Source organism: Dasypus novemcinctus, chromosome 12, assembly GCF_030445035.2.
Source record: "Dasypus novemcinctus isolate mDasNov1 chromosome 12, mDasNov1.1.hap2, whole genome shotgun sequence".
NCBI lineage: Eukaryota > Metazoa > Chordata > Mammalia > Cingulata > Dasypodidae > Dasypus > Dasypus novemcinctus.
The window spans coordinates 63,559,448-63,573,502 of NC_080684.1; the positions used below are offsets into that span (position 1 = coordinate 63,559,448).

General features: G+C 33.9%; 1 protein-coding gene across 1 annotated transcript in view; it reads left to right on the forward strand.

Moving 5' to 3' along the window:
* The window catches only part of PTPRQ (protein tyrosine phosphatase receptor type Q), a 228,818-nt gene that overhangs the window by 192,713 nt on the left and 22,050 nt on the right, over nucleotides 1-14,055 (forward strand). The window contains exons 38-39 of the mRNA XM_058308484.2: nucleotides 2,376-2,466; nucleotides 11,409-11,485. Of these exons, the coding sequence (XP_058164467.2) occupies nucleotides 2,376-2,466; nucleotides 11,409-11,485 (168 nt within the window). The remainder of the gene's footprint in view (nucleotides 1-2,375; nucleotides 2,467-11,408; nucleotides 11,486-14,055) is intronic.

The window sequence follows — 14,055 nt, forward strand, 5'->3', positions numbered from 1 at the left end:
CGCATTTTTATAAACTTGGTTTTTTTTGGTTTGTTTCTTTGTTTGTTTTTTTTTTAAAGATTTATTTTTATTTATTTAATTCCCCTCCCCTCCCCGGGTTGTCTGTTTTCTGTGTCTTTTTGCTGCGTCTTGTTTCTTTGTCCGCTTCTGTTGTCATCAGCGGCACGGGAAGTGTGGGCGGCGTCATTCCTCGGCAGGCTGCTCCCTCCTTCGCGCTGGGCGGCTCTCCTTATGGGTGCACTCCTTGCGCGTCGGGCTCCCCCTTGTGTAGCACGGCACTCCTTGCGCGCATCAGCACTGCGCATGGGCCAGCTCCACACGGGTCTAGGAGGCCCGGGGCTTGAACCGCGGGCCTCCCATGTGGTAGACGGATGCCCTAACCACTGGGCCAAAGTCCCTTTCCCAAAACTTGTTTTTAAAATAGATTTTTATCCTGTCTATTAAGTATTTTTAAGCAAAATGTTTATGTTTGAATAAACAGATACTTGTTTGATAATCCTTATAAAGATCATTTAAATCTTCAATATTTATAAGCATCTATAATGTGATAGGCATAGAGAGATGATGATAGATAGATGATAGAAAGAGATAGAGATACACACATACATGCATACAAATATATGTGTGTGTAAATCTATATATCTACCACTTCCTAGCTAAGTGACCATTGTGAAAATTTCTTAAACTCTCTGTACCTCAGCATCCTCATTTGTAAAATGAAAGTATCTACCTTATTGAGTTATGAACACTAAAACAACTGAATGTGTGCAATACTTATGACAGTAGATGGCACAAAGTAATCTGTATTTAAGTATTAGCCATTATAATCACAATTCCTCCTATAAAGAAGCCCATATTATGGTAAATAATATAAATTTATTTAAAGATATCAAATTACTGTATCATAACCAAGATAGAGATATGGATAATGAAACAAGGAGCAACTCTGTTGTGTATTGCAATCAGGAAAGACTTCATTTTTAAAAAGGTGTTTTTTAAGAGGAATTTTATTTAGGATAACAGAAGCCCAACATATAGAAAAGGGGGAAAAGTTATTCCAGTGAGAGGGACCAAATACAAATGCATGAAGATGCAGCATAGTCCAACTCATCTGTGACCCCACTGAAAGGAAAGGAAACAGTAGGAAAAAAGGCTAAAAAGTAGGGTAGTTGAGGCCTAGTATGCCCTCAGAAGAAGGCTGCCCAGTATAATATACTATCCAAACAATCAGCCTGGTAACTGGCTATTGATTATCAAGGTCAGTCACTTAAATATATAAATGGAAATTTTATGTAAAATCATTGCAAAATATAAATACCACTTTTCAGTCAATTTCCAACTCCCCTTTCTATGCCTTTCCCATCTCTCTTTGTTTCTTATGAAGTTGCTAGCTTATATTCCCATGTTCTAGAATTCCTCACTTGGTGTAAAATATTTTTTTCTAAGCCTTGGTGCCAACACATTAGATTTCAGATGCTTACACAAGCCCCCTCCTCTAACACATACCCACATTCAAATGGTTACTCAGATTTTCTTTTTGAAAAAAAAATAAGAGGGAAAGGAAAATTATTCAATTAAAAGAAACAATTTATAGTTATGTTGAAAAATTTTTAAACATTTTTAAACACTTTGTGTTTTAAGGAATTTGGCAAATTGATATATTTCTAAAATGAAAACAATAAATTTCCTTTTGTAGCTTTCATAAATGTAAATATAGATTTAGCTCAGTGAAATAAAGAATGTGTTTTCTTGCACCAGGCTTCTTAATGATACATACATTACAAATGGCAAGATAGATGGATAATATAAAAATTTTCACCAAAATGTTAACAATAGATTTTCTGGGATCTCCATCCTATGTCTAATAATTCTTAAGTGCACCTTTGCATTCCACTATGAATTTAACAATACATACTAAGAACAGGAATTGACCTTTGGCATCTTCTCAAACTGACCAATGTTGTACCAATTAATAGGCATGAAATCACACTGCCTAAGGAGAAAAAACAAAAAATAAATCATTGAGCTCCCTTCCTCCTACTAAGTAGACACTAAAATACTAAATAATACTAAGTATATAACTAGATAAGTTGTGGAAAAGGGTCACTAAAATTATTGCCACACCTTAGGACTTTTAGAAGTTCAAAGAAATTATCTCAGAGAAAGCAATAGCTCAATTGACCAGCTTTATTCAGATTATTTAAGGTGACAGTTCATGTAAGCTCATTACTGTTAATTTATCCTTGTTTTCACAGTTCTGAGAGGTGTTTTAAACGTAAAAATAAGGTTTAAAATAAAGAATTGTATTTTACTAAGTGGAATTTCTTGTTTGCCTCTAAAATAAATGTAAACTTTGCAATGCCTTTATTTCATAGGAATTACCAAAATTTCTTCAGGACCTATCTTCAACTGATGCTGACCTACCTTGGAATAGAGCAAAAAACCGGTTTCCAAACATTAAGCCATGTATGTGCAGTTATTATTTCTGGTTTGGGCTAAGTGTTTTTGAAGATGACAAAATGCATTGTAACATTTTCTGTGTTTTCTTTAACTTATTTTATTGTATATTAATAGAATTATAATGTATTTCACTAGCAGTTACTTTCAAATTGTCTATCTTTTGCTTTGTTCAAATTTTTAAAATTAATATACAGGGCTTTTAGCTTGTTCACACAAGGTTCACTTATGCAGGTGCAAGAAACTGTAGACCTAATAGTTTCCTTGCTTTGTAATTTAACCCAAGTAATGAGCCCTTTTAACATCTTCCTGTAGACTTAGTACTCAAATGAAAAGAGAAAATCACACATAATTTTGCACATTAGTTTCCCTTAAAAGCATAGTGATGCTTTCTTGTAGAGAATAAAAAAGTGCATTGCACTTTATCATGAAAGTAAAATGACAACTACATAAACAGTGGGAGAAAATGTTTGGAAATCACATATCTGATAAAGGTTTAATAACCAGAATGCATAAAGAAATCCTTCAACTTAACAACAAAATGTCGAACAACTCAATTTAAATTGGGCAAAAGATTTGAATAGACATCTCTCCAAAGAAGATATAGAAATGGTCAGAAAGCACATGAAAGATATTTAACATGATTATTTGTTAAGGTAATGCAAATCAAATCCACAATGTGATACCATTTCACACCCATTTGAATGGCTGCAATAAAAAACAAACAAACAAACAAAAAACCCAGGAAGCGGTGGACTTGGCCCAGTGGTTAGGGCGTCCGTCTACCACATGGGAGGTCCACAGTTCAAACCCCGGGCCTCCTTGACCCGTGTGGAGCTGGCCCATGCGCAGTGCTAATGCGCGCAAGGAGTGCCGTGCCACGCAGGGGTGTCCCCAGCTCAAGGGAGCCTCATGAGCAAGGAGTGCGCCCGTAAGGAGAGCCACCCAGCATGAAAGAAAGTGCAGCCTGCCCAGGAATGGCACCACACACATGGAGAGCTGACACAACAAGATGACGGAACGAAAAGAAACACAGATTCCCGTGCTGCTGATGACAACAGAAGCGGACAAAGAAGATGCAGCAAATAGACACAGAGAACAGACAACTGGGGTGGGGGGAGGGGAAAGGGGAGAGAAATATATACATGAAAAATAAATAAATAAATAAATAAATAAATAAATAAATAATTTTTTTTTAAAAAACAGAAAATGACAAGTGTTGGACCAGGTATTGAGAAATAGGAGCATCCATTCATTGCTGGTGGCAATGTAAAATGGTACAGCCACTGTGGAAGACAGTTTGGTGGTTCCTCAGAGTAGCTAAGTGTAGAAATTACATATGACCTGGCAATTCCACAACTTGGTTTATACCCAAAAGGATTCTAAGCAAGGACTCGGACAGATATTTGCACACCAATGTTCATAGAAGCATTATTCACAATTGCCAAAAGATGTAAGCAACCCAAGTGAACATCAACCGATGAATGGATAAATAAAATGTGAAATATATGGAATATTATACTGCCAAAAAAGAAATGGAAGTCCTGCTACATGTGGCAATATGGATAAACCTTGAAGACATCATGTTGCATGAAATAAGACAGACAGTAAAGGACATATATTGTGTGATTTCATTGATATAAAATAATTAGAATAAGCAAACTCAGAATCTAGATATAGGTTACCAGGGGACAGGCTGGGGCTAGGGAATGGGAAGTTAAGGCTTAAAATATACAGAATTCCTTTTTGGAATGATGGAAATGTTTAAGTATTGGATGGTGGTGATGGTAGCACAAAATTGCAAACACAGTTGACAGCACTGAAATATATATCTCAATGTGATTAAAAGTGCATTGCAAAATATCCATTGAAGATGAGGGAAAAGGTGTGCTTACCAGGATTATCTTTGCAAAGCAGGAGGAGTGTGCCTCACCAGTAAGAAAAGAAACATCCATCAGTAAGAAAAGAAACACTGTATTTATTTTAAGAATTAGCAATGACATGGAAGGGAAAATATGACATTCCTCTGTTAACAATCGCTACACGTTTGATATCACATTTTTTAGCAGATATTCCAACTACCTATATTTTGATTCAATATATGAAATATATTTTGAAATAAAAATTGATATCTATGTTCTGCAACACTGTCAAGACTGTGTCAAAAATGTAGTTTAAAAATATTTCTAATTTTAAAGTTTACACGTTTTTTAATAATTTCTCTGCTTTCTTCAAAAACATTGGGGGAAATTCCATACTTCTTAAAATTTGAACTCTTTTGTCGAGAAAGGCATGGGCTTAGAGAAGGATAAAATCACAGAAAGTAAAATCATAAGGGAAACGGTTATGAAGAAATGATTGAAATTCTGATACTCTAGAACTAGATGATAACTGATACATGAAGGAAACAAATTTAGAGGACGATAGAGGAGATAGTCAGTAAATGAAACCTGTTAATTCCAAACAACCTGGAAAAGGATAAAATACAAATATCTTTAACTACCTGAAATCCTCTCTAGAAAAAGAGAAATCATAAGAAAATTACTTTAAAAGGAAGTTGACATATTAAACATTTTTATAGGAAATAAGGTGTGTTAGTAATACATCAGGATTTCTAAGACCATGACCTTTCTCATTATGTTCTTTTATTATCCCTTTCGGAGAATTAACCTGGGTTGGAGGAATCATAAGTTTAAGATTTGTGTAAATCCTTGTGTCTTTACATTTATCTGTGCCTAAATTTCTCCCAGACTGTTGCATGTTTACTCAGTTTATTCAATGAAAAGAAATATTATAATCTGATTGAAGGAAGGTTACTGTAGAATATGTAGTATCTGGTTATAATTGTATATGTAGTTGAAGTAATTCATAATATATCAGTATATAGAAAATAAATAATTCAAATATATCTAACTAATATTCATTGCATAAAGGACCACAAAGCACCTAATTTTAAAATATGCAAAAATTTTGCAGCTTAGGAAGAAAGATATGGCTTATTTCTTTAAAATAACATTTTATTCAATTATATCATTCACACATGAACATACATAAACAATAAATGTATAGTGAAAGTTGTAAAGATTAAACAAACATGCATATCATCACAAAGGAATCCCATACATCACCCCACCACCAATACCTTGCATTGTTGTGAAACATTTGTTACAAGCTATGAAAGAGCATCATCAAAATATTACCATGGTCCATGTTTTACATTTGGTGTATTTTTCTCCCAACCCACCCAATTATTAACACCCTGTATTAGTATTATACATTTGTTATAGTTCATAAGAGAATGTTCTCATATTTGTCCTACTAACCACAGTCCATTTTCCACCACTGGATTCCCTGTATTGTACAATCCCATGTTTTGTACAGTCCATTCAAGGTGTGTACTCAGTGGCTCCCATTTTCATCACCAAGTTGTGCTGTCATCACCTCAGTCAATTTTAGAATGTTTTTATTAATCCAAAAAGAAAAATCCTATATACCCTTATACTCCCCTATAGTTGTCTCTTAGAATTAATATAATATCTTCTTTTCCATTGCTGCAAAAATATTCCAATATTATTGTTAACTATAGTCCATAAGTCACATTAGTTGTTATTTTCCCGTGTATCAACATATTCTTAACACTTTTTAAAAGAACATTATTATGTTTACACTATTAACCACAATCTTCATTCCCCACTGAAATCACTATGTTGCACAGACCTTAGATTATTTCTAGTTTCCTTTCAATTGACATGTACATCCACAGACTACTCCCTTCATCCACAATCTCATTTATAAATTAGCAGTGTTCATTATACTCAGTATAACATGTCACCATCAACTTTATTCATTTCCACATTTTTACAATAAATCTTATTAAATATTCTACATACATTGAGCATCAGCTCCCATTCTCAACCCACCTTCTATTTCCTAGTAACCTATGCTCTAGAGTTTACCTCCATGAGTTTACTCACCATATTTAGTTTCATATTAATGAGACCATACAGTACTTGTCTTTGTGTCTGGCTTATTTCACCCAATATAGTGTACTCAAGATTCATCTATGTTGTCATATGCATCCCAATTTCATTTTTTCTTACAGCTGAAAAGGATTCTAGTTTGTGCATATACCACATTTTGTTTAGTTATTCATCAGTTGATGGACATTTGGACTGTTTCCATATTTTAGCAATTGTGAGTAATGCTGCTAGGAACATCATTGTGCAAATATCAGTTCGCATTCTTGCTTTCAGTACTTGTGAGTTTATTTCTAGAAATGGGTATGCTAGAAGTTCTAGCTAGAGAAATTAGGCAAGATAAAGAAATAAAAGGTACAATAGGAAAGGAAGAAGTAAAACTTTTGCTATTTGTTGTTGGTATGATACTATGTCTAGAAAATCCAGAAAAATACTCAGCAAAGCTACTAGAACTAATAGTCAAATTCAGCAAAGTGGCAGCATACAAGATTAATACACAAAAATCAGTAGCATTTCAGCACACTACTGTTGAGCAATCTGAGGAGGGAGTCAGAAAAAAATTCCATTTATAAGAGCAACTAAAAGAATCAAATATTTAGGAATAAACCTAACCAAGTACATAAAGGACCTTTATTCAGAAAGCTACAAAACATTGCTAAAAGAAACCAAAGAAGACTTAAATAATTGGAAGGACATTCTGTGTTCATAGATTAGAAGGCTAAATATAGTTACCCAAACTGATTTATAGATTCAATACAATCACAATAAAAATCCCAACAGACTTTTTTGCAGAAATGGAAAATTATCAGATTTATTTGGAGAGGTAAGGGGCTCTGAATAGCCAAAAATGTCTTTAAAAAGAACGAAGTTGGAGGACTCTCACTTCCTGGCTTTAAAGCATATTACTTAGCTACAGTGGTAAAAACAGTATGGTAATGGCATAAAGATAGGCCTATTTACCAATGGAACTAAACTGAGAATTCAGAAATAGGCCCTCACATCTATGGTCAAATGATTTTTTACAAAACTGTCAAGCCCGCCCAGCTGGGCCAGAATAGTCTGTTCAACAAATGGTGCTGGGAGAACTGGATATCCATATCCAAAAGAAGAAAAGAGGACCCCAGTCTCACACCTTGGGCAAAAATTGACTCAAAATGGATCAAGGACCTAAATATAAAAGCTACAACATAAAAATTCTAGAAGAAAATGTAGGGAAACATCTTCAAGGTCTTGTGGTAGACGTAGTTTCTTAAACCTTATACCCAATGTACAAGCAATAAAGATAGATAAATGGGACCTCCTCAAAAGTGAACACTTTTGTTCTTCAAAAGACTCTGTCAAGAAAGAAAAAAAGCAGCCTATTCAATAGGAAAAAAATATTTGGAAACCACATATCCAACAAAGGTTTGAGAGCCATGTTATATAAAGAGATCCTGCAACTCAATGATAAAAAGACAAGCAACCTAATTTAAAAATGAACAATAAACATGAATAGACATTTCTCCAGAGAAGAAGTACAAATGGCCAAAAAGTACATGAAAAAATGTTCAATATCACTAGCTATGATGGAAATACACATCAAAACTATAATAATATACTCTCTTACACCTTATCGAATAGCAATTAGAAAAACAGAAAACTGCAAGTGCTGGAGAGGATGTAGAGAAATAAGAAAACTCCTTCACTGTTTTTGGGAATGTCAGAAGGTGTAGCTTCTGTGGAAAGTTTTTGGCAGTACCTCAAGAAGTTGAATATAGGCCTGCCAAAAGATTTGTTTTAAATGCAAATTTCCAGTCTCTTCTTATTGACTCTCAGTGCATTATTATCTGGAGTCATTTCATGGTTATAATAAAAGTCAGACAACTCTAGGTTGTTAATTTTAAGATTGGAAGAAAATTAGAGTGGTTGATGGAACCAAAAAAACAATAAGAAACAATAAAAAAGAGGTATCATTACTTCACCTCTCAGTACCTAAGGATAAAACAAATTTTAAAAATTAATGATAAAATTTTGTTGTAAATCAAGGTTGCTCTGGAATAATAGAACAAGCACTGCATGAATTTTTTCACTTAGAGTCAAATGAACAATGCCCACCTATTCTCTGCTTACTTCTTGATTTCAGTACAGAAGAAGTTACAATAATTTTTTTAAATGATGTGTTACATCTACATCCAATATCCTTTAATGGATTTATAGATAAAATCTCTCCTTTAATTGCTCTTTTAAAGTCTTGAAAGTCCAAGAGAGAATTTGATTAGATAAAATTTTAAATATTTAAAGAACTATATTGATATTTTTAATTTAACTAATGTCTACTTTATAGTTAAAAGACTAAGGACATGTGTGTGTGCTCTAATCATAGTTCTTGGGTTGGAATCCTGTTTACCTTCTAATTATCTTGGTGACCCTGGATATGCTTTTCATGGTCTCTACTTCATGAGGTTACTGTGACAATTAGGTGAAATAATCATGAAACTCAGCCTGTTACAGGGAAGAACTCAGTAAATATTAACTTTTATGAGTGTTAATCCTTTAATTTAAAAACTGTTAGCTTTCTGAATGAATATGATTAATTCACAGACCCTTAGAGTCTGCAGTCTGGAGATAATGAGCCCACTTCCCTATCCTGGGTATGAAGTCAAGCTGTAAGGTTATAGCCATCTCTGTGGGCGAGTACACGAATCCACACCCTGTCCCTAGACAGTCACTCAAATTAGGAATAAGAATACAAGAATGTTTAGACTAAGTGTGCTCTCCCATTGTGCTTTCAGAGGATCCATCAAGCTGAAGAAACACTTTTTTTTTTTCTGTAGAGAACGAATTCACTTCAGTAGAGCCAGAATTGCACTCAGAGCCAGCTAAGTGACGTGGATTGTTTCCCCTGAGTAATGTAGGAAGTAAGATTTCAGATATCATAGTGCATTTTTAGAAGATATTAGTTTACAGGGCTTTAGATGCTACAATTAGCAGCAAATGCTTGGAGGGGAGATTTTCAGAGATCCATTTGACAGGGCAGTCCATGACCTTCAAGAAGCATTCCAACACTATAAAGAAAAGTTTAGTTTGTTGTTGACTCAGATAACTGTAAGAAGGCATAGCAAGGAAACAGAAACATGAAGGCTTCCGTTTCATTTAGTTACAGGACTAGCCACAATGTCATTAAAATAGTTGGACCATTCAAAAATCAAAATCTTTGGGACATACATTATTTGCAAAACTTTTGGTTATACACTCACATCCTTAATTTAAGCACATAGGGTAAGGTTATTGTAAATACTAACTATAAAAATCATGCATTTTGACATATGCTAGTTGTAAGCATAAGACACAAATATGTATTGATTGCCTACTGTGAGCTTTGGTATGTTTTCTTTGAGGGAAAGTTGCAAAGTAAATGTTATAATTGCTTTTTATTGCAAAAGTAGCTAAGGAGCAGAGAAATTAAGCAATTTACCTACAGTCATACATATGGTAGGTGGATCCTCTGGAATGTATCCTTCTTTTTCCTCCACTATTTTTCCTTCCTCCACTATTGAGTGCCTTCTCATTATGGTTAAAAATAATAACAAAAAATAACTTAAGAATGATAAAGAAGTGATAGATATTTTATATCATTCCCATGTCTAATTAAAATTAATACAGACATTCCAATTATAATAATACTTGGTAAAATTCCAAATAGAAAACAATTTTTACATATTCCTTAAATGAGAGAAGTAATGGGTAAAACATGTCTTAAACATATCTTAAAACATACCTTAAATCATTCTACAGTAAATTTTAGTATTAAAAAAAGAATAGGCAGATAAATTAATGGAAGAGAACAAATAGTCCAGAAATGGACCTACATACATAGGGAAATCTAGTTTATGATAATAGTGGTGTTTTGAGTTATGCAGGGAAAGATGGATTGTTCAAATATTGGAACTGTTTTTCTTCCAAAGGGCCACAAATAAACAAATGATTAAAGATTGATCTATGCCTCATTCTTTAAAACACAGTACATTTCCAAAGAATCATAGACTGAAATATTTAAATCAAAAGATAGTACTAGAATAGCATTTGTTTTTGTATGAATGACACAACATCCAGAAGTCATAATGAAAAAGAGTGGGAAATTCAATTACATAAAAATATAATTTTATGTATGGCAAAAGAGATATATAAATAGATGAAAATACAAGTGCTAAACTTAGAAGAAAATTTTAATACATATGACAAAGTGCTATATACCAGCCTTATGTTTATAGTATAAAAATATATTTTAAAAATAGATGGAAAACATGAAAAGGCAGTTATTATAAAAGATGGCCAATAAGCATAAACAAAGAAGGTAAATTTTGCTCTTATTTAAGGAAATTAGAAGAAATACTATACAACATCATTTTTATCTTTCAGGAGGTCATATGTTAAAATATTTAATAATATCTATGATAGAGAAGTTAAGAGGAAACAGAATTTTAGGATTTTTACTGCTGGGATCTACAAATATATCCTACAAATTGGCAAAAAGTTCAAGGAAGTCTAGCATTCAATAATACTAAGATACTGAGAACAATGTAAAATGTTTAAAAAATATGTTATCTTCAAATAATGGAACTGTAAAACTTTTAAAAATAATGTGCTGGGGATCTTTGTCTATGCTAATATGGAAAATATAAGTAAATGAAAAAACTTTGTAGAGCAAAGTGTACATTATTCCATTTGTGGTTAATTTTCTATGAATATGTATACAAAATTCTGGAAGTATACACAAGAATATATTATTAGGAAATATCTGAGTAGAGGAAATGGGGATAAGACAGAACTATGACTTTAACTTTACATCCATTTGTAATACTGGAATGTTAACCATTAACATCTTTGCATTACTTTTATAATAAAAAAAGCAATGGTGTAACACTGATAAACTTTTTTTAAAACAATGGCAATTTAAAAATTAAATTATCATTGATTATGTATATTTTCTCCTAGATAATAATAACAGAGTGAAGCTGATAGCTGATGCAAGTATTCCAGGATCAGACTACATTAATGCCAGCTATGTTTCTGTAAGTTGCTGTTTTTTAATGTAATTTATGTTTTCCAAAAAAACTTAAAGCCTGAAATTACATTACTCTTCCAACTATTTAAAGCAGCCTCTATGGACCTTAATGTACCAGTTCCTACCTACAATTCTATATACCCCATTTTATATGTGAGTAAATGGAGGCTCCTAATAGAGATCGTGACTCATTGAAAATTATTTAGATAGTGTCAGACTTACAACTTCAGACTACATACTCCTTGACTTTCCACAATTCCATATCCTTTATCAATGTAGTCCCTGTGCACTGTGAAGTCTGCCAATTTCTCCTTCAAAGAAAAATCATGTCCATATAATATAAAAACTTTTGCTCTTTTCTTTATATCCTCAGCTACTTACAGAATGTGCAAACATAGTAGATACTTGTTTAATAAAACTGTTTTCTTTTTCCAGGGATGCTCTTGCAAATACCACAGGCTGATTGGTTTAAACAACAGACAATTTATTGTCTCATAGTCTTGGAGACTTCAAGGGGCCGGTAGAAACATGCCTTCTCTGAAGTCTGTAGCATTCTTGTGATGGTTTACAGCAATCCATAACTCACTCTCTGTCTCCATTACATGGACATTTGTCTTCTTCAATCTCCTCCTCACTCCTTCTACTGAAAATCCAAATTTCCTCTGTTTGTAAGAACACAGTCATATAAGGATTGTCTCCCTGCCCCCATTCATTTTGGCATCATCTTAATAGAACCTTTGAAGATCCTATTTACAAATGAAGTTCACAAACACAGGGCTAGGGCTTAGGACTTGAACATGTCTCTGTAGGGAACATGATTCAATCCATAACAATACTTTAAATAAATCAACCCAAGGGACGTGGTGATATACCTAACAGAGTACCTCACACATACAGATAATAAAAGTTTGTTGAGAATTAGACTGAAAAAACGAATGAAGCCAAATTGTTTTGGGGTCTCTTTTTCCTTTCTCTCTCCCTCTCCCTCTCCAGGGCTCTTTTGTTACCTCAATTCTCATCACCGTCATAGGTGCATGGAAAGCTTATACACACCCAAACACTGAACTGTCATTCACAGGATTTCAGAGTAGGAAGGACTCTTGTGGTCATTTAGTTCAACTACTCACCTTGGAACTCTCTCCATAAAATTGCTGATGATTGGATATTAGGCTCTCCTGGGATACATCCACCCACTTCCTCCTAAGGCAGACAATTCTACCCCTGAGCAACTCTATTATACAATTTTGTGGGTTTTTTTTTTTAACCCAAACTAGTCTTAATTCTAAATCTTGGGTTGACACATGGCAAGGTCAACCATCTTTATCATGATGATTCCACAGATACTTGAGAGTTTCCTCTGCCTCCCTGGCATCTCTTAGGTTTTTTATTATTTTCTTATTCATGAGTCTTCTCAACCCCAGGCCTGCCTTGAGGCTCTATGTAAGGGATGCTCCATCCATTCCCCAAACATCGAACATACCTGTTCCCCAAGCCTCAGTGTAGGGAATACATAAAAAAATAAAAATTAAAATAACTACTTCATTCTAAATTCTATAGGTTGTTAATGACTCCAAAATTACAGTCAAATATTTGGGTCTTATTATCAGAGGACTGAAAAATATGCAGATTTAAGACTTCTTAGCTGAGGAAGTGGGGAAGGGTTTGGAAATGTTATGGTACCCTTTGAATTTCATTCTATTTTAACGCTACATCTATATTGAAATAACCAACCATATAAATTTACTATTTTGATATTTTTTCTTTTATAAAATGATTGATTCTCTAGAAAACATATTTCTTTTATAAACATTTTGAAGAAATCATGTGCTTACTAATTTTCATTGTAGCCTATACTCTACAGCATTTTAATATTTTACTTTCGTTTATCTAGTGTTCATACACACATTCAGACATTCAGATATTTATATTTAATTTTTACTCTAACAATGAGATGTCCATAGAACAAGATGAGGACAACTCATTGTATCCATGACCTATTGATTTGTACCATTGCCTTCCCCTGAGATAGTTCCCTCATTTGTTTGCACATTGTCTCTCCTTGTGGTATCCACTCCTTATCTGCTCATTGTGCCTACTCATTGCCTGTTCATTGTATCTGCTTGTCTTCTTTGGGAGGCACTGGGAACCAAACCAGGACCTCCCATGTTGGAGGCAGGCATCTAACTGCTTGAGCCAAATCCACTCCCTGCACCCCTTTTTTTAAAATTTATTTTTTAATTGTCTTTTTAAAAAAAGATACATAGATCACAAAAAAATGTTACATTAAATAATATATGAGGTTTCCATATACCCTATATCCCACCCCACCCCATTCCTCCCACATCAACAACCTCATTCATCATTGTGGCACATTCATTGCATTTGGTGAACACATTTTGGAGCACTGCTGCACCATATGGATTATAGTTTATATTGTGGTTTACACTCTCCCCCTGCCCATTCAGTGGGTTATGGCAGGAGATATAATGTCCAGCATCTGTCCCTGCAATATCATTTAGGACAACTCCAAGTCCCAAAAATGCCCCCACATCATGCACCATTTTGTATTCACCAATA